The 22,543-nt window shown below is 36.4% G+C and overlaps 1 protein-coding gene across 1 annotated transcript in view; it reads right to left on the bottom strand.

Annotated features, from left to right (window-relative positions):
- The window catches only part of LOC118192072 (glypican-6-like), a 419,518-nt gene that overhangs the window by 218,525 nt on the left and 178,450 nt on the right, over positions 1-22,543 (bottom strand). Inside the window, exon 2 of the mRNA XM_085825209.1 lies at positions 11,540-11,698. Coding sequence (XP_085681335.1) covers positions 11,540-11,698 — 159 coding nt within the window. The remainder of the gene's footprint in view (positions 1-11,539; positions 11,699-22,543) is intronic.

Below are 22,543 nucleotides of genomic sequence, written 5' to 3'. Positions count from 1 at the left end.
TCCCTACAGTGTTGCCACTGCTTGCTTTGAAATTGTTGAGTTTTTTAATGAAAAATTCATTAAAGTTTTAAAAAACATAAAACAAACAATAAGACAAACTCGAAATTTCAAATTCGGGTTTCCAGGCGCCCATGTTCGGGTGGAGGACTATGTTATCCAAAATTTGATGACTCTATGCACCGTTGTTTTTTCACAGTGACAAAAATACATACATTCATGTAGATTCTTCATTATTTAGTTTCTTCGAATATAACACAGGGCGATAATATTTGGTAGCAACAATCTGAAAAGCGATACATCGCGTTTAAGTGATTCGATGCAAAATGTCGTTTCAAAAGTAACAGATCTTCTAGGCTAACGCCCTCCAATTTTTTTAATTTTTATTTCATTTGCATACACATACATGTTTCAAAAGGATTTGGACTAATTTTCCTTTGGGTAAAAATTTTTAAAAACAGCTCATGTTTAGAATTTCCGATACACAGTCTCGCGTGCTGGAGATAAAAATGGTTTTTCTTGTACAATGTTGCCATTCGCTTTGAAATCATTAAGTTTGAAAATTAAAAAAAAAAAAAATATTAAAGATTTGCAATCTATAAAATACACAATAAAAACAATTCGAAATTTAAAATTTCGGGCTTCCAAGGTGTCCATATTCGGGTGGAGGACTACGTTTTCCAAAATTTGACGGCTCTAGGTATCGCTGTTTTTTTATAATGTGAAAAACGTGCATATGCAAATTCTTCATTATTTAATTTCTTTAAATGTAACACATGGCGACAATGTTTGGAGGCAACAACTGAAAAGTGATTCAGACTTTTACAGTGATACAACGCAAAATCCCGTTTTCAGATTAATATCCCTTCTGGTTAACGCTCCTTTGGGCTAAAAAAGGGGAAAAAACGTAGTGGGGGGGATCCAAAACATTTAACGACTGATTTCTTTCTGATTAAATCTACACTATATTATGCGCTGCTTATGCCTAATCTAAATGTAGACTTGAACGTACAGTATTATTTAGTAAGTTATAATCGAAGTATATAAATATTTTTCAATACAATGAAAAAATATTTGTGATTGATTTATAAACTGAAAGCAAATTAACTCGAAAGAGCATGTAAATTCCAATACGGCGTTTTTGTTTTAGAAAAATGCTTGACTTTTATTATTAAAATATTCGCAAAACATACAATAATAAATTTTATTTTAAAATGACTCTACTACATAGAAAAACTGCACGTGTGATGGATTCGAAAAATAGTTCGTCAGTTTAAAAAACAACTTCTGTATGCAAAAACTTTAAAATAAATTAAATCTGCATGGATACGAAATAACAGAGAAAGTTCTGAGTTATCTCTAATACAGTGATTTGCATTTCTTTACGCTTTATTGCTTTTTAAAGTCAGCGTCAGAAATAAATTAAAATCCATGTTACTTCAAGACATAGACATTCTATATTTTTCCTCTTAAGATACTTCCGAACTTTTGTTAACAAAACCCAATCTCAGATAAATGAGGAAGCAATTAGTTTATCATAATATTTACTTGCTTACATTCTCCCGAAGGAATTTTATATTACGATATAAAATATCTGTTCGCTGTGAAAAGGGGAAAAATGTGTTCCATAATCTACAAATGGTGTCCGCCGATAACATCGCGGCAAAAACATCGCAAGGCGAAAACGTCGTGCTACAAAACATCGTAAGAGAAAACATCGCAAAGAGAAAACATCGCAGTTCTAAAACATCGTGGTACAAAACATCGCCGTCGAAAATAAAGCGGTTCAAAAACTTCGCAGTTTAAAAACATCGTCGTCGAAAATATCGTGGTAAAAACTAAAGTATCTACAAATCATCGCATGTCGATAACATCGCAAATATACTTTTTTCAGGTTTTAATAATTATAAATGGATATTCCCATAATGTTTTGTGAGCGCAATGTGTAAAGAAGGATAATTTTTAATTTCACATTTTTTTATTAACTAATAAATTTTTGCTGAATAAGTAAGAAGGAAACTTAAGCATAGAAAATGAAATGCAACTTATAGATTATACTTTTCATGAAAAATTACCATTAAAACTTTATAAAAAATGATTTATTAATGGCCTTTGTTAGTTAACAATGTCGGTTTAAAATTCTATTAAGTGCTATAAGTTGCATTAATTTTCTATGCTTAAGTTTCCTTTTTATTTTCTCAGCAAAAATTTATTAATTAATAAAAAATATGGAAGTAAAAATTATCCTTCTTTCCATCTTGCGCTCACAAATCATTATGGGGAGCTGAGTCAGCTCCATTGCCTCCATTTCTTCCTCAGTGGGCATCTTAGATTTTTGACATTTGAGGGTTCAAAGCGTTTTGAAATCTGCACCAAGTGTTCCTCTCCAAGTGATTCTTGCTTTCTCTAGGCGGGATCTTACAGACAGCTCCTTGTTGGTTTTGGATTTCTTTAAGGCAAAGAATATGTATTGTTCTTTGTTTACATAGACTTTCTTTGTTTAAGGTTCATAATGTCATGGATCTGATTTAGCTCTGCTAGTCTTTGGCGATGAACAACAACAAATTAAAAATTTTTATTTTTAAGCGATGGCGCAGAAATAAATATGAACGCCCCCGTTAAGAACTAGAACTCGTCTTTTCCGCGGGCTTTGATCAAATGAAATAACAATTGACAATCACAGGTTATGGAAAACTTTTGTTTAATGACCCGACTCTTAATTTTTATCTTGATTAATTTATTTGACTTGAAACACTCTTCATGTTGCCTTTTCTCTTGGAGAACAGATAATGCTTTGACCAAATGCAGCGGTGAAGGGGCCTCTTATCCTCTTAAGTCGCTATCGGACTCAAGCAAAAGTTATCGAAAATTGAATCACCTGCAATATTTATCCAGCTAGGTTACCATAATCAGGTGGCAGCTCAAATTGGACACGAAGGGTAAATCATTTGTATTTTACCGTTCGCGTAAGCAGAAGATTCCTAGTCATCCCTTACCTTGCTTCTAATTATCAGGCAGAGCTACGAACAACTTTTGAGTCTCGAATTGCTCCACAAATTGCTTCGCGAAAGTGTATTTCTAAAAGAGATTACTTAGTGATTCTGGTGTCTTACCGTTTGATAATGCTTTACAGCTTTAGGTAACTTTCTTTTTTTCCTTTTCAGTATAAGCCCGAGTTGGGCACCTCAGTTCCCTAAAAGGGTCCACCTCTTGGGAACCAAGAAGAGTTCCCAGTCACGTTTCAGCCATGGACCAACTTGGGGAGCAAAGCGACGTTTGAACTTAAAATCATTCTTTGTTCGCATTGTGCTTCAGCTGGAGTTGGACATGGGAAATTCTACCAACTACTGTTTGATGCACTGACAGATGCATCACATGAAAGTTCATCGGGATGTCTTAATTCCTCGTATTACCCTTCTCATTCAAAGACGACTGGGAGAGAAAAAACGACTTCCAGTCGACAAATTTAAGTCTGGGGGCAAGTTACCGTCCACTAGTTTAACTTAACTGCTAAATACAGAAAATGGCAGCGAAGGAAATCGAAGAAATCGCTACGTCTTGTTTGCGGTCGAACATGGAACCATTGACCGGGTGCAATTACACCACAACTATGCCACAGGATTATTGTAGTTTTGATTTTATAAGATTACGGCAAAGTCTTGAGGGCTAAGTGGAGGGATGCCTTCGTGGAGAACTTTAACTGGCTTGTATACCCGTTATCCGTGAGAAAAACCACTAAAACGGCCATGCAGCCAGCCGGTTCGCGGGTTCAAACCTCGGATCAAACTAGTGTTCAGGAACTTTACCCCTCGACCGCTGGTCGGCCGAGATTATTGTGACGCTGACAGCTACACCACAAGAACACATAGAAAGAACGTTTACAAAATAGTGTAGGTTTTCATTTTTCTAGGGCTTTAGGCAGACACTCAAAGGCGGGCAGAATATTGTATTCAACGAGCATATAGAGCATCGTGTGTAGTATCTTGAGTAATGCGAACATTCAGCCTCTTCTACAATAAAAACTGTACTATACTTTTACCCTCTTCTTTTACGGAAAGACGATAGGAAGAAATATAATAGCAAGGAAAACATCCCTTACTTAAAACACTGAAGTAACTGTCTCGACCTATTACGAAAAAGCAAATCATTTCATCTGCGGAGATAACTTTTTCGGAATTTATTATAATACAAGCAGCATTCTCTTTCACTTCATGGCTGAGACACTCACTTTACTTATCCACATAAATAATAGAAGAGAAGCGAAGAAACGGCTTTAAGCGGATGAGAAGAGGGACGAGAATAATAAAATAAATAAAATAATGAGCATCCAACGATGTACCCGGGCACCATTATGAAAAATGCAACGCAAGGTCTACCCGCATAAAAGAAAAAAAAAAATTATGTTTGTTCTTCCAGTTCGGCAAAGATCGCAAAGAATGCAGAAGCCTAATGACAGGAAAAAAGAAGGGGAGGGGAAGCAAAGAAAAGAAGACGTATATTTGAAGTCAAAATCCGTATTTCATCTAGTATGGGATTACTGTAAATCTCTGCTTAAAGATTATATTATATTAAGGAGAAATTCTTTTCTGGGAGTGAGTAGGGAAGAATAATGTAAAGATGGAACCGCTTCCTCCCTATGGAATTCTGCCCTGGTTGAATGTAGTGCCCCCCCTTTTTTTTTTCAAATATATCAAAGTTACGCTGCAACACATGCGCAAGAAGGTTCATCCATTCTTAGTGCATGTGGCACAAGATATAAAAAATGCGCATATCATATCAAAGGCCACGAAAATATTGTAATATGAAAGAAACTTAAAGGTCAAATTTCCCGTGGACATAAAGGACTCGGCTTCCTTTACAGATCGTTCAAGCAATTTGTATTCGACAAACTGGTATCTGATGAATAATAAATCATGATGAATATTTAAAAGAAATATAATACACTTAATAAAAGAGTAGCAAACTATTACTAAAGTCCATAGATCATTATCCAAATGGATTTTCCAGATTCAAAGTTCTTCTTTATGCATACAATAAATAATAATACATTTTTATGCAATAGCCACATAAAGGATCTTCTTTTTCGAGCAGAAATATCCGCAACATTAATTTTTTTGTAAGAGACACTCAACTAATTACACAAAATGTGAGCTGAAATTGATTTGAAATTATATATTTTTTTCATCGGATTCTACGACGAAATTGATCTTAATTCGAAAATAGACAGGAGAGTGTTTCAGCGCATCTGGAAACTTAAAAAAAATACAATTAGTTTAGGGATTTAAAAAATATATATATAATTATTTTGAAAGTGACAGAACAAAACTCCGCAAATTTTCGTAGCATTTTTTTTTTTTTTTTTTTTTTTAAGCAAAGATTTTATAAGCAAAGACGCTACTCAGGTGAAACCTTATATTAAAATCCATCCTTCCTTAGCTCAGTCCAGAATGTCAAATCCCAAATGTATGATATTGTTGCGAAATACGCAGCTGCGGCGAGATAGCCTCCCCGCAAAGCGAGGTTATGATTGCCAGAACGTGGTAGCAAAAGCCAGATTGCCCCATTTGGCATGAAATAGCCCATTTTGAGATGTTTGGCGACAAAAGTGGCGATATGTCATAGACGGAGCGAGAACATTCAAGAACGCAATTTTTAGCGGTTTCTTTGGGAATATTCTCGAAGGTAAACTAAAGCTATATATAATTTGCCTGTACGAGAAGAAAGATTAGCTTGAGAGCGATCGTCCGAGTCGGGAGCTGAACTTGAATGCTTTCACCGTTATAGCCTGAAAGCTGTGATTGTTTCAGCGAATTTTTTTTACGACTGTTAACATGTCTTTGGAACTGTCCTGTGTAATACTAACGAATAAATTGGGTTTTGATTTTCAACATGTGTTATCATCAGTTACTCCAAATCCATGAACCCGTAGAATGCAACGATATATACACTAGGGGCCGTATTGACCAATCCTCTAAAAACCGAGGCTTCGTCTTGTCAGGTCTTCCTTCCAAGCTCCTACCAATGAGCCAAATGTTGGGCTGCCGCAAAGTGGATAGCTTTAACGAATCCATCTTCTGGAAACTTTCAGAGCTCATTAAGCGTATAAGAACTGCATTCCATTCCGATAACGCGAGGCCACACACAAGTTTGATCGCCTGACAAAAATTATGAAAGTTGAAATGCTACGACTTGAAATTTGCTTCGCGAAAGTGTATTTCTAAAAGAAATTACTTAATAATTCTGGTGTTCTACATTTTGATAAAGCTTTAAAGCTTAAACTATCTTTCTTTTTTTTTTCCTTGTCAGTATGAACACGAGTTGGGCAACTCGGTTCCCAAGAGGGGTACACACTTCTTAGGAACCAAGAAGGGTGCCCAGTCAAGTTTCAGCTATGGACCAGCTTGGGGAGCAAAGAGACGTTTGAACTTAAAATCATTCTTTGTTCGCATTGTGCTTTAGCTGGAGTTGGAGATGGGATATCCTACCAACTAAAGTTTGATGCATTGACAGATGCATCACATGAAAGTTCATCGGGATGTCTTAATTCCTTGTATCTCCCCTTCTCATTCAAAGACGACTGGTGAGAGAAAAAACGACTTCCAGTCTACAAATTCAAGTCAGGAGGCAAGTCACCGTCCACTAGTTTAACTTAACTGTCAAATATAGAAAATGGCAGCGAAGGAACTCGAAAAAATCGCTACGTCTTGTTCGCGGTCGAACATGGAACCATGGACCGGGTGCAATTACACCACAACTATGCCACAGGATTATTGTAGTAGTTTTTGTTAAAAGTGCTGCCACGCGTTACATGCTTGCTTGATTGATTTTGTGCTCTCAGACTTTCACTTATTTCGGTGTCTTGATATAATATTCAATTCACATAAGGCCGTAAATCAGCACCTTGTTCAACTTTTCATTGATAAAGCTACGTTCTTTTGCCAGAGAGGAATTACGAAGCTCATTAACAGAAGCAAAAAAGTTATCGAATAAAAAAGGCAATATACTGTTCACTGATCATTATTTATATAAACAAAAGACCTTTGAGCCGCCCAATCGGTATAGTGGTTAGCGCCGCTGACTGCCGCGACGCATAACCCGGGTCGGAATCCTGTAGAAGCCCTGGATGTTTGTAAATGTATAGGGTCCGTGCGGCATAGGGGCACTCTAAATATGCGGCGAGTCGAAAGTCCTCTCGAGAGGTTGATGGTAGGGAAAGAGGCCTCCCAGCTCTTTATCAAAATTGCAGGCGAAACTGAGCTAAACCTGTAAGGTGCTCAAGGCTGTTGCCAACGGTAGACGTACAGTGGATGGACAAAAATATGGAAACACCTTGTGAAATGCATGTTTGAAAAGAAAGATTGATTTTAATGAAATATGTTGGCGGCGCTGGCGTTTTTGACTACTGACGCCACCTATACAACTTCGTAAATGTGCTAAACAGTTCAGTTGTTGCCGGAGTACTGTTATGCGAGGTTGTCATTGCATTATGCCAGAGTTAACAGACTTCGAACGTGGGCAAATTGTTGGAGCACGTATGGTAAATGCTTCCGTAAGCAAGGTAGCCGAGGTGTTTAGTGTTTCAAGAGGTACTGTATCGAAGATTTATTCCGCATATTTGAAAAGCGGAAAAATATCATCTGCTAAATCACAGCGCGGACGAAAGTGTGTCCTGAGTGATCGTGACAGACGATCATTAAGGGCAATTGTGACGAAAAATAAGAAGACCATAGCTGCAAAAGTTACTGCTGAAATGAATGTTGTGTTACCGAACCCTGTGAGTACCAAAACAATTAGAAGGGAGCTTCATAAACAGGGAATTGCTGGCCGTGCTGCAATTGAGAAGCCACTCATCAGTGATGCTAAAGCCCGTAACAGGAAAAGGCGGTGTTTAAATCATAAAGCCTGGACTATAGAGCAGTGGAAGCGAGTAATATGGTCTGACGAGTCTTCTTTCACATTGTTTCCCACTTCTGGCCGAGTTTACGTCAAGCTTATAATACAGACTGCTTGTTGCCAAGAGTGAAACATGGCGGGGGTTCTGTTATGGTTTGGGCAGCCATATCGTGGTTCTCTGCTAGCCCCATGATAACTGTGTCAGGGCACATGACTGCCAAGACTTATGCGAACATTTTGGCCGATCAAGTTCATCCCATGGTACAAACTTTGTTCCCCGATGGTGATGGTGTCTTCCAAGACGACAAAGCCCCTGTTCACACAGCTCACACTGTCCAGGACTGGTTTTCTGAGAACGAGGATGAGTTGTCCCATTTCCCCTGGCCACCACAGTCACCAGACCTGAATATAATCGAACCTTTGTGGTCTGCATTGGAACGGAAAGTGCGTTCTCGTTATCCACCCGCCAACATCGTTATCTGAACTTGCCACCGTTTTGCAGGAAGAATGGTATAATATTCCCTTGGCAAACATACAGGAACTGTATTTATCCATTCCGAGAAGACTGCAAGCTGTTTTGGATGCCAACGGGTTTCCTACACCATATTAAGCAAAGAAACATGTTTTTTTAAAGGTGTTTCCATATTTTTGTCCAACCCCTGTATCTTGCGCTGCTTCCCACGAGGAATTTCGTGGGCTTGCGCTGCTGATAGGTCAGAACAAGTGAGCATTAGTCATCAACAACAACAACAAAGACGACAAAATAAAAATAAAAAATACGTCATGACTTTTCAAACACCCTAATACTTTTTTTATAACATGGACTAAAACAACTACGTTTCAAAGTTTCAGCTCACTATAATTATTACAAAATATTCGAAATTTAAACTTCGACTATGACCACTCTTCCGCAAAAGGGCTGAAAACACTAATTTAATGCCCTTTCCTCCAAATAAATTCAACAGCAAAACCCCTTGCCCTACATTCAGTGAGATTAGCATTACACTTACAGCAACATAACCTAAGAATAGCAAAAGAGGCGAAGATACTCGACTCATAATAAATCAGTCCGAAGTCCATAGATGTTCCCTCGCTAGACAAGATGAAAGTTTTCGTCAAAAACTAATTACACAACTGCGAAAAACTAAACACACTTTGCCTTGTTTGCTTATTCCGAACCACTGCGAAGGTAATTCTTGCATCCCAACAAGAGAAAGAAAATATCTAGATTTATTGAAAAATACAAAGATTACAGAAACTAAAAAAAAAAAATTCTTTTTTTAAAATTACCTCGTATCCCGGGCTTTCCTTCAAAATGCAGTATTAAATTGATTTCCATAAGGATACCAGCAGATAGCGATAAAATAAATGGATAATAAAAATACAATTTCACGATGCGGGAAGCCACTCGCTGCAGTTCCCAAATAAAGCACACACTGATGGATTTTTATTTATAAAAAATAAAAACTGCAGCCATTATTTCTATAAATAAATATTATACCAAATACACACCAAGTATTTACGGTTCACAGAAACCCAGTATTATATATTTACCCTTTTCTAAGATTAGAATTTTTCCCTTTACGAACGGGATTATTTATTATATTAAGGGCATAAAATGACTGAATTTAGCATAATGATTTATTAACAGTGCAGGGAATTAAATGGCAACTTTCAAATATGCATATAAATCACCAGGTACGAAGCACCCCCATCCCTTTATTTTTGGCTATGATGGTTTTTAAATTACCCGACGTTTTTTAATCAATTCCGCCCATTCGCATGGCCTGAAAGAAATTTATCGACAGAAAGGCAGATTTTCGCGAGCATAAAGAGAATTTTTCTTCAGCTTATTTAAATACTCTTTTAACGCTAATTATACGCATATTAACAGAGAAATATTGTTTGATATTCGTATTTTGAAGCACTTAAGTACAAACACGATCCATGCGAATTTATTATAATGATACAACACAATTCTATTTTAACATTAAATGAAAAATTCACAAAGCACAGAAAATATTTAATTCATAATTTATCATATAGGTAACACAATTATTACAAATAATGGGTACGTAAATTTAAGGGATATGTATGTAAGCTAAAATAATATGTAAATCTGTTTTATAATTTAATTAGTAGTAATAGCCTCTTAATTAGTAATAGCTTCTTGATTCCTCATTTTTAATTTGGCTATTTCCTATGCGTATTTTAAAAGTAGTAATAACTTTTCAGGACTGCACCATTTCTAGATTATTCTGTGTCACATAGCTTACAAAACCCTGGTGACGTAGCAAATTGAATTCAAAATTTTCAAAACTGAAATTTCGCTCTCTTCCAAACTACCTACCTTCTTCTACATAAACCAAAACCTTCCTCTTTATAATTCTACAACTATTGCATACAGATTCACTAATGGCATAAAAGTTTTAACCGGAACACAAGAACAACGTGATTCAATAATTTTTTAACCAAAGGATGCACAGTTCACCAACATATCAAAAATTTTAAAAGAATAGCTAGCAGAGCCGGGTGAGAGGGGGGACATACACACATATATATATGTTACGGTGAAACACCGAAATCTAGAGAATGTCGACTTTCACCGGTGAATGTCAACATTCACATAGTCTCTTGGTGTATGTCTGAAATATTTTCCAAATACTCTTATTTCTGACTTACACCGGTGAATGTCGACATTCACCGTGTAATAATGGTGAATGTTGTACATATAAGAATATTATATTTCCTTCTCCGTAATTCATTCGCGAAGAAGCGCACTTGAGACTCAGAATAAGAACTTAAGAATATAAGAACTTAAAACACACAATACATTCAAAATGAGAAAGGAAAATAATAGTAGTTATAAACTTACCAAATTATACGATTCAAATCTTATTTATTGCAACAACTTAAACTATTATGACAGTTTGAATTGCACAGTAGGCCCTTGCTTTTACAACTACATTTATTTGTGGAACACTTCTTTTTGGAATGGCAGCGTGTACATATACTCCTCTCTTTTCGACCTACACCAGAGCATATCCGAGATTGTCGACATACACCGGTGAGGGTCCGAATGTACAAGAATGTAAAGAAATATTCGATCTTTCACCGACGTATTTGGTGAATGTTGACATTCACCGGTGAAAGTCGACATTCTCCAATTTCGGTCTTTCACTGTAACATATACACAGACACGCAGTGGACAAGAACATAAAAGACTAGTAATTTGACTCAGGTTCAAAAAGGTTAAGTGTCCAAAAATTTTCGTAACCCCCTCCCCCCTGTATAACTTGAATCCAGCCATTTGCTTAAAGAAGTCTTTCACAAAGCATCCTTAAGCAAACATTCCTCACCTGCTTTCTCTTAAAAAATTAACAAAATAATATATTTTAGTTACTGTCGTTTGTAAGTTCTTATTTTGTGGGTAGGCGATGACTCACTTTAACAACTCAGATAAATCGTTAAGTTCTAGTCATTTTGACAAGCAAAGACTGAAAGCTACAACAACACTGCTGCCAACACCATGCGCCAAATCTGCTATGAAAACGGAAAATGTTAAGAACAGACTCTCTTGCACGTAAAACTTTCAGAAAAATATCGATGTTAATGATAAAAAAAAAAAAAAAAAAAAAAAAAACCTTACCGTCAAACCTCTGCGCTTGGGCAGCAAATGTAGTTCGAGTCTGGCCGATGGTGTCTCTCAGCAAGCGATCAAATTCTGCTCTACTGTGCGTGCTCAACTTGTGCTCCATTTCCGGTGTGCAACATGTTAGACCCCGTGCACAAATCCTGAGTTGATCACCTACAAAATTAGAAAACGTAAAATACATTGTAAAATCGCATATAGTTTTAAATTACTTTCATAATGGATTGCATAAAACGTTCAAAGTAGATATCACATTAAACTCTATATACACAAGCACATTTATCATCATTCATAACCCGTAACTGTATCAACACGTTCGCTGCCAACCACGAGTATCTCGTAGGTGGAAGTTTGAAGTTTGTGTTAAGGCGCCAGCTACGAGTTAATTTGCAGAACGTTTTTGTTTTACCTAGACCACATAACGAACAAACTCGTAGTATTTTCATGTTCTTTGAAGGTATCAGGCTTCGGGGATTAGAAAAAAAAAAAAAAAAAAAAATCTGAAATGTTTCAGATTTTAAATTACGTCCAAAGGGGCGTTTTTTAACATTTTGTGTGTTACCTTTCTTTATTAAATATCATGTTCTTCGCACTTAAACCATAAGATCCAGTGCAACAGCAATATCGCAAAATAGTTTTAAAACGAGCATATCTTTAGAATTTCCGATACAGAGACTCACGCGCTGGAGATAAAAATGTTTTTTCTGCACAACGTTGCCATTGCTCGCTTTCAAATCCTTGAGTTTGTTAATCAAAAATTCGTCAAAGTTTTAAAAAATAGGAAATCGATCATAAAACAAATTTCAAATTTGGTCTTCCACATGCTCATATTCGTTGGAGGATTACGTTATTCAAAATTCGATGACTCTATGTACCGTTGTTTTATCACAATACGAGAAATATACATACATTTATGCAGATTTTTCATTATTTAATTTCTTCAAATATAATGCAGGACTCTAACATTTTGTGGCAACAGTTTGAAAAGTGAACCGACATTTATGAGTCCGACGCAAAATGCCAAAACGAAAGCAATAGTCCTTCGGGACTCAAGTCCCTTTGGACAAAAAAAAAAAAAAAAAAAAAAAAAACAATTTGGCGCAATTCAAGAGATTTATTATAGTTAATATTAGTATAATACAAGTAATTATAAAGTTTGTAAAAATAATCAAGCAATTTATCATAATCTTTGTTATAATGATCGTTGTAAAAATAATCGATCTTTGTTACAAGGAACTGCCAACTACGAATATACTCGTTACGAGTATACTCGCAGTTGGCGCTGTTATAAAGCATTTTATGGCAAAACCGACTAAGATATAACTCATATAATTAATAAAGCAATTAAAAATTATCTAAATTTAATATATTTCCTATAAAAACATGTTATGTATTTTTATTTTACAATTAATTAATTAATTAAAATTTGTTGGCGTGATAGAAACATTTTTGAAAATGTCGCTGGGCAGCGAACGTGTTGAAATAAATATTAATTTTTTGATTCAATAATTGCCAAAATCGTTAACAGAAACTGGAAGAACGCATTTATTATATGGCGTTGATTTCAAATGAAAAGTCGTAGATTTGAAATATGAGGGGGGGGGAGAAATGGCATTTCATTTTAGAAAAACTCAGACTTTGTGTCAAACTACCTATATTAGAACAATGCTATATATAAATCTAATAAATATCCTAAGTCGCTCTTACGAGACATAAAAAACGCAATTTGAATTTCATCGATCGGCCCAGTAGAATGGGAGATATAGAATTGCCCCCCCCCCGCAATGTACATTTTAAAGGATACGGATTGAGCAAAGCGGATATTGATCGATTTAAAATATTATTGAATTCTCAGAATAAACAGAATCAGCAGATGTTGTCGAAGTTGTGAGGTCCCAAAAATATCTAATTAAGGTGAAGAAGGTTCTTTTTTGCTGATTCAACAGGGTTCATAGCCACATTTTGGTTAAAAAAATAAGCACCTATAAGCACTTTTCAAGCACATTTTAAGGAAAAAATAAGCACCTGTCTAATTACATTATACACAATTGCATAACCTTAAAAGAAAAATTAGACTTGTAATTTAAAATATGAGCAATGCAATATTTATTAAGAGAATGAGCATTACCTCAACAATGGAAAACAATTAACTTCTTTTTTTTAATTTTAAATGACAGTTCAATTTACAGAATTAGTTTACAATGAGAAGAAAAAAAAACTATGCAAAATTAAAATATATTACAAAATTTAATGATGATATTTCAGTTGAAAATATAGAAAATAAATAATAATAAGCCATATTAATTGTATTCGTTTGGCACCTAATAATAAATACAATTTATTTTTCCACTCGTATTAATATTTAAATAATTTAAATCTAAATTCTGAATATTTTCTAAATTTTCATTGTATATCAGTTTTCTCTTAACAGATATTGCAAGCAAAGTAATTTAAGTAAAAAAGAGCCACATTTCTGAAATCAGAAGACGGGAAATTGCTTCATTAAGTCATCCTTTAACAGTAAAAGCTTAACTAACCAGCATACTCGGAAATTCCCGAATTTTCCGGATAGTAACTGGAAAAAGAGGAGTGGGGGAGATTGTAGCCGTTCTTTAGATTTAAATTTAGGCTAAATAAATGATTTTGACATTTCGATATGTGCATCATATAAAAACCAACGGAACTGAGAAATATTCTGCTTAGAAAGCACAGTAAAACTCTTTTAAGTGTTCATAAACAAATCTCAGACTGAACATCAAAATTAATTATCAATACAAAATACCGCAAACGTTATTGCGCAATACGTGCGGCGTAATTCTTCCATATGTGATATTACGCAATTGGCATCAACACCTGTCGGTATTCGAAGAAAGAAGAACTAAATAAAGAAAAAGAAAGACTTACTAATCTGGGGTGTTTCTGATTCTAATTTTCAACAGACTGTATTAAATTTCCGGAATAGAATCAATCTTCGCTTGGGTAGACCGCAAAAACTTTTAGTCCTATTCAATCCAGATTGGACAGTGACAAAAAAAAAAAAAAAAAAAAAAAAAAATCCGCTGCTTCAATATTAGAGATTTTGCGGAGAAACTCCCAACCTCCGTACTGTATAATGTATTGGCAAAGAAAATGAAATTATTTTGACTATTCGATTACTTTCCTTTTATTTAAGCCATTCCGAATATTATTCCTTAGAAAGCTAATCTGTGTAAAAACACACACATTTTTGAAAGTTTATCTATACTTCAGCAGTTACTGCAATTATATTATTATAAATATTCATAAATATGCTCATAATATAAGCATAAGGATCATAATAAACACGAATATGAACTGACCACGCGGAACGAGAATGCAAATTTATTAAAATCTTGATAGAAATTCAAACGTGTGTAATATTTGGGTGGGACGAAAAGAATACCGAATGTACCGGAATTTTCTACGTTTTCGCAATTCTTTGGCCAATAGAACGACGTGCACCTGTCTGTACTCTCGCGCGCACCATAGGTTACATTAATGCAGAGGAAGGGGGGGAAAGCAATTTTCGGGAGTATGATTCACCATCTGACGTTGCATATAAGGAAAAAAAGTTGTTTATTTAGTTTAGGCTTTGGTACGGGGAAAAAAAATGCGCGTTCATTAAAAACAAAGGATTAAAAAAAAGCACTAAAAGCAAAAAATAAGCACTAAAAACAAAAAAATAAGGGCTTTAAAGAAAAAGTAAGCACCTATAAGGGCCTTTATATTTTATTTTCAAATATAAGGACTTATAAGCACTTGTAAGGACCGCTACGAACCCTGTTCAAGCAGAAGAAAACTGAAAGATGATTAGTGAACGAATATTTAATAATTTCTTCCATTTCTGCTAAATACATTTAACACGAAATTCCACAGCTCTTTTAACTGTTAATCATGAAATGCTATAAGCCCCCTCCCCCCCCCCCATGAATTCATATCTGATTGGACTACACATCGAAACGGCAGTAATTAAATGTTTTTAATTTTGCATCTATATATTGTTAAACATGCTATGAAATTTTGAAACTTATTAATATAGAATAGAATTCCTATTAATATAGAAAAGTAAATAAACCTTCATTAACGCTCCAAAATAGAATCACACAACCATACGCTCAAATTTATACAAAATATTACTAACCCAATTTCCCGTTGACTATGTAAATCGTTAATGATATTATTTCATACATATTTTTTCCAGCGCTCATTTCCAAATGAAAAGATACAAAAATATGTAGAATTAAGCACACTGTTCAAACACAATTTTACAAATCCGTGACAAGATTTAAAATGAGTAAAATTAGTGAACGCCACCCCCAAATACAAATACTTGGTAATAATATTATTTCTTCGTTAAAATTACACAAGAAAAAGAATAAACCGTCCCCCCCCCATATAAAATAAACGAAGAGAGCATGTTAGCAACACATCAACACGACAACTGACCAAAAATTTAGCCTGCCTTTTAAATAAGAATATAAAAATTCCTCAGCTATACTTAAATACCATAAAAAAAAAAAAAAAAAAAAAAAGCTTTAAAATTGAAAGGCTCTTCAAAAATTAAAGCCCTTTTATTTTAAATGCCGCAGAATTTGGAAGCGAACAGTTTCTTCTCAGATGAGATTGATACGAAACTTGAGGAATCTGAAATTCTTTAACCCTTTGCATTTTAACTTGTTCTCAGCCAACTCCGATTTTTGACTTTACATTCTTCCTTTAAAACAAACTGAAAATAGTCGCATTTTTCAAGATCCGTAATCTGCTTTCAATTTCATGGATAACAAGTACATTTCTACTAAACTTGTTTCGTTTTGCTGGTTTTGATAGCTGCATGTCATGCTTGTAGGGTTTATATTTATTTTAACTAACATTTATTTTAAGTTTAAACTATCTTTCCTGTCAAGCCTTACTTTCCCCTGGAATTGCCAATGCCAGAGTATGTAAATTTTAGTAGAACGCGCAAGGATTCAAAATAGTCAGCGGAAGTTTCTGAGTTAAATAGAAGGGAAACGAGTTCGAAAGTGTGCTTTCTTGCTTCACGAGAGTGGAGGTGGCTAGTTAGAAATTGAAGAACCACGCGTTTCGGCCTGTGTGCTTGCCTCGGCAGTTTGTTAATCTTTCAACGTAATATTCAGAAGTTTGCTGAACTATCAGCGGTATTTTAGAACGCGGTGAGGTTAGTTACGTTTAGAGAGCCTCGTAGTTAGTCACTTGTTACTATTCTTTTCTTAGTTTCTTATTTTTATTTTACCGCCGGGTCGGCGTAGTTTGTGAGCGTCAAGAGCACGCATTTGTAACTTCTAAGGTTGAATAAAAAGGGATTTAAACCCTTCTCAAGACTTTGGTCTCCTTTCCAGTTCTCAGCAGCCACCACCACTGTTGTTGCGTGCAGGTTGCAAGCGCGCAACGTTACATGCTAACAGTGGCCCAAAACAAGGAAAGCTACAATTGCCATGCCAAGCGTGATCTCAAAATAAATATAAGTAGTTAGATATTAGAAGTTTTTAAGACCATTAGGGCTTAATTATTACAATGCGATCTTAACTCTTGACAACATCATAATACCGACGAAAATCTAAGATCTCGTCACTGATTTAAGAAAAATAATTGAATATAAAGTAGCACAAAATGTAAACAGACGCCCTTTTGCAACTGACTCTAACAGCAAAAGTGACAACAGTTTAATGAAAAACCTACGTTAAATTACGCTTTAAACTTCCTTAATTACTATCCTAAATTTAATGGTCTGTACCCTGTCGAAATCCCCTTTGAGTGGTTTTCGTTGTAAGCAAGTACAGCAAACAGTATCAAGAGAATTTCTTCCAAACAAATTTCATTCTCCCACTTACAAGATACAATCATGTGTCAACTGAAGCACCTGCTAAATAACAAAATCAGCCAAACAGAAACAGAGCACTTTTATCTTGAGGTAAAAAGCAAAATTACTTCACGTCGGCATAAAGTGTATTGACAAAGTGTTAGCGATACATGTTCCTTTTACGTTAAACTCGGGGGACACAGCGATCAAAAGAAGATTCAGAAGTAAGTAAACCAGACGACAAACGCAAGCGAAACTTGGGAAAAGATGCATAAGTACGTATCTCACACGAAAACGGTATTTGTTTGTGTTTGGCTTTAATTTGCTAGAAGAGCTTTTGCTTGTAAGTCTCGCTTCAACTCAGGACGCACGCAAAGGGCTTCACGACTTCACATATTCTTCCATTATCCATGATCTGGGTGGTTGGTAACCATAGTAACAGCACACAAAGTAGGGGGATTCAATCGAGAAGTTTCTTCTTTTCTTTTTGTAGTCCCCTTCCCGTTTTTTCTGTCCTCCTGGAGGTACACTTCTGTTGTTGGTGTTGTCGGCATGTTTAGCTGCTTTCCAATGGATTCCAAAAATGAGTTTTCAATTGCTTTTGTCGTTTAAGCTTGTTCCAAAAATTGTCTAGTCGAAAAAACATTCGCCATCTTTGCCCACTCGCATTACTTGGAGAGGGCCAAGTACTTGAGGTGCTTCTGATTGCTATTCTTTGTCTGCAAGATTAGCTTCAAAATGGCTACTTCAAGCAAAGCAATCTTGTAACGTTTTAGCGGAGCATACCTTCTACTGGTCTCGAGAGAACACTTCTATTTGATCAGGAAAATGTAATTCTGTAAATGCCCTCTCGTCAACCAGAAATAAATGGTTTACTGGAATCTAGATCGTTTACACGAAAAGCCCCATGTCTGAAAATGGCAAAATGCTCTTGACCACTTCTGAGAACAGAAAAATTTTGATAAGATGAGATAAAAATTGCCTACTGCCATCCATCATTTATCCCAGTTGAATATGACATATATTGATTCATACAATTTCTAAATGCGACAGCATCTTCACGCCAGTCATGAATACAAGTCGCTTCATATTACGCCATTTCAAAGATCAAGCAATTTAAACATCGTTCCAAAGGTAAAAGTCTTCATTGGCTGATGAATGGTAAAGAGATCATTTCATGTATAAGAGCCCTAAAAAATCGATTATTTATCGACCGAAAGAAAAATAGATAAAATATATCAAGTTGCCCAATAATTTCATATTTTCATCAATGAAATATATGGCTTAAATTACTCGCTAAATATACATTTTCAGTAATATCTGCAACATGGAAGTTAAAATTAACGGTAAGAATTATACGAATTTCCTCGACTGACGTCAAAATGTGCATTCATCTTAGTTGCTTCCTCCCTCCGCCTTAAAAAATGCAGCCTACTGGTTCAAGACCATAAAATTATTCACAAACGATCGTCGTCAATAAGCTTCCCTCCTCTCTTCGCTCCTTCAAAGAAATATTCCTGATTTTAACAATGACACCATCAAATAATCAACTTATTGATCAGAATCTGGAGGCATAACAATGAATAAAAAAAACTTGTGACTATTGTTTATATAGACATTGGGTCATTTCGAAGCAAAAATCACGAAAAATGAGCGATGGCCTCGCCAGGACCTCTCGAATACGCGATGAGTGCGCTATCCTTACACCATGAAGGCATGCACAGAGGAAGGAGAAAATTAATTTCATACTCCTGGGGATCAGGGGATCTAATCGCAAATCCTGGTGGTGAAGAATCATCATCCACCACCCTTCTAGTTCTGGTGCCACTGTAGAGTTATTAGATTATTTTGAACCAGAAATCATGAAAAATGAGCAATGCCGTCGACGGGAATCGAACATGACCTCTCGAATACGTGCCAAATGTGCTACCGTTACTCCACGCAGGCATGCAGAAAGGAGGGAAATCTACCTTATATGTTATTAATCTTTACACTGGATAACTTATATATATTGACACTGTCCGAAAAATGTCAGACTTCTCGCCTTTAAAAGTAATTATCATGACAAAATAATTCCACAAGCAATTACAGATTTAGCTCTCAAGGAACTTTCATCTGAGCTGTTAAATTTGTGATATATTTACCAGCACGTCTAATATATATATATCTATTAATAAAACTCTAATAATCTAATAAGAGGATATAGTTAAGAGGGTTTTTTTTTTTTTTTTTTTTTTTTTTTTTTATCCTATCCTTATCTGAAGGTGGAAACTTCCGTAAATTCTGTAACAAATTGGACTATAAGACGATTTGATTTCCGCCGTAAAACAATTCTATTAATAAAACTCTAATAATCTACTAAGATGATCTAGTTAAGAGTTGTTTTTTTTATCCTTATCTGAAGGTGGAAACTCCCGTAAATGCTGTAACAAATTGGACTATAAGACGATTTCCACCGTAAAACAATTCGTATACATTCGCGTATAACTTAAGAGTAAATAAAGCTTATAAATAAGGCTAATGTATATATAAGAAGTTACACCCAGCCAGGAAATGTGTAACTGACGTCGCATCAGTTTACTGCATTCGCAGAGACTCAGATGAGCAGTGGCCGTGGACGGAAGAAGAGGTGCTTTGAAGGCTGCGAAGTAGTTCGTTCCACTGCAGGAGGGTTGACGAGCCTTCCAGGAATTTTGGAGGTCTGCCAGACAAATTGACAATAGCGTTCAGCAACCGTTTATGAATATCTGAACTTTATGCCAGAGATGATACAGCGCACAAGGCTGCACAAAAACCTATCCTGTGAACTGGACTATCATGTCTTGTAGGTCACCTAGAAAGTACTATTAAATCATTAGTAGCCAATTTTCTTATTCTATCACAATAGTTTACTTAATAAAGTTTAAACTTTGTATTTTGCTCTCCGTTCGCACCCCATTTATACACTGACTACCAATAAGTATTTGGACACCTATGCAAATGACGATATCTGCGGTCCTAAGGTACGTCACGGACTCCGCCGGTATATATCGTGTAGGAAACAGCATCGGCTTTACTCGCAAACAAGCTGCCTCGCAGTTCGGAGCTCTCTGATTTCGAGAAAGGTATAATTATCGGGTATCACAAATGTGGCCGATCCTTAAGGGTCCGATCTAGCGATCTGAAGTACCCAAAATTGACAGTGGCTTATGTGATCAAGAAGTGGAAGGTGAGCGGTGATTGTCGGAATGTGCCCCGAGTCGGCAGACCAACAAAACTGGGAGATAGAGACCGACGAGTACTGTCCAGAGAAATTCGGAAGAACCGCACCCAAGCGATGACCCTCATCTGCGAGGAGTTTCAACAGGCATCGGGAGTATTGTTTCAATGAATACCATCCGTAAGGAAGCACATCTGTTTGGTTTTCATGGTCGTGCTGCTGCCCATAAGGCTGTGATCACAAAGTCCAACCGAGCTGCTCGGTTAATGCGGTGCAAAGCACATCGAAATTGGACCGTAGATCAGTGGAAACGGGTTCTTTGAAGTGACGAATCAAGATTCACCCTTTACCGTTGGGATGGCAGGGTCTGGGTCTGGCGTCTACCTGGAGAACATCTCCTGCCAGCATGCATTGGGCCAACAGTCAAGTTCGGCGGAGGTGGAATTATGGTCTGGGGGTGTTTCTCCTGGTATGGGCTGGACCTTTAGTCCCCATTCATGGTAAGCTCAACTCCAATGCCTACTGCACTATTTTGGATGACAATGTGCTTCCTACGTTGTGACAGTTTTACGGGTTGGACCCCTGTTACTTTCAGGACGACAATGCCAGTTGTCATGTCTCGACGTTAACCAAGGCTTGGTATGGTGCCAATGGAGTTCATCGAATGGACTGGTCTGCCCAGAGTCCAGACCTGAACCCTATCGAGAACCTCTGGGACGAGTTGCATCGCCGAATTCAGGGGTGCACTACCTGTGCAAAATCGGTGAAGGAACTTCTATGTCTTCTCCAAGCCGAGTGGAAGAAAATATCACTAGCTGTCATACAAAGACTTGTGAAAAGTATGCCTTGGAGGGTCCACGCTGTAATTACCTCTTGTGGAGGCTCTACCAACTATTGACTTTGAATAAAGTTAGTTTTTCTTTTCTATCACCTGTGCCCAAATACTTATTGGTAGTCAGTGTATGTGTGCATGTATAAGGAAATACACTTCATTACATATGACGTATGTATGTAAAGAAAAAGTTTTTGCAATATGATGAAGTAGAAATATTTATGGCGTAGAACAGATTATGATCCATACTGAAGTTTCCTACTTGGCAGTCGAGGCATATTAAATATTCCTCTTTATTTCAATTGACATTCGCTTAAAGATGTGATACGCATATATAAAATTGCAGGTAGCCTACAGCACCCATAGTGTTGTGTCAACAAAGAATACATGTCCTAAAAAATAAATGATGTGTGATTGAAGATATGTACCAAAAATGTCCAGGGATAAACTGTGTGTTGAACTCAGCACGTTTGTCTGCAGGTCCATCATTCCATCTATGCAACAACTTCAAGTTATCTGCAGATAAATCATTACATATCTAAACTGATTTGTGCTAAGCTCTACATGTAGTTGTACCTTCAAATGAAGGTTCTGGTGTTATATATACGAGGGTCATCCAGAAAATAAAGACAATTTAGTTATGCAAAATGCAAAACCGCCAGTTCATTAAGCCATGTCATCACTGCGTTCAAAAATTCAATAACGACATCCTTGACAAGATATCACAAAGATGGAAATGCCTTTCTTAATCGGACTATGCTTGGTGATGACACCTGGGTGTGTACCATCACCCAAGAGAGCAAGCGCCGATCACTTGAGGGCATCGTCCCTTACCACCGAAGAAAATTCCAACACTCTCTCTCAATACAAAAGATCACGTGAACCGTTTTGGGGATCGTAAAGGTGTTCTTTTGGTGGATTACATACCAAAAGACCCTATGATCAATGCAAAACCCAAACAGGAGGCGAGGAATGCTTTGTAGATCTGCGCTTCTTCACGACAATGCCTGTCTTCACACTGCTGCTCCAACTCAAGAATTGCTGGATCAGTTCGGATGGAAAGGTTTTGATCCACTCTATAGTCCAGACTTGCTCCTAGCGCTTTCTACCTTTTCCCTGAGGAGAAAGAGTTTG

This window comes from Stegodyphus dumicola, chromosome 10 (assembly GCF_044657685.1).
Source record: "Stegodyphus dumicola isolate Sdum_Otavi_A_Nest chromosome 10, ASM4465768v1".
Lineage (NCBI taxonomy): Eukaryota > Metazoa > Arthropoda > Arachnida > Araneae > Eresidae > Stegodyphus > Stegodyphus dumicola.
Note: the sequence above shows the minus strand (reverse complement) of the source record. Positions and strands in the feature narration are given on the sequence as shown.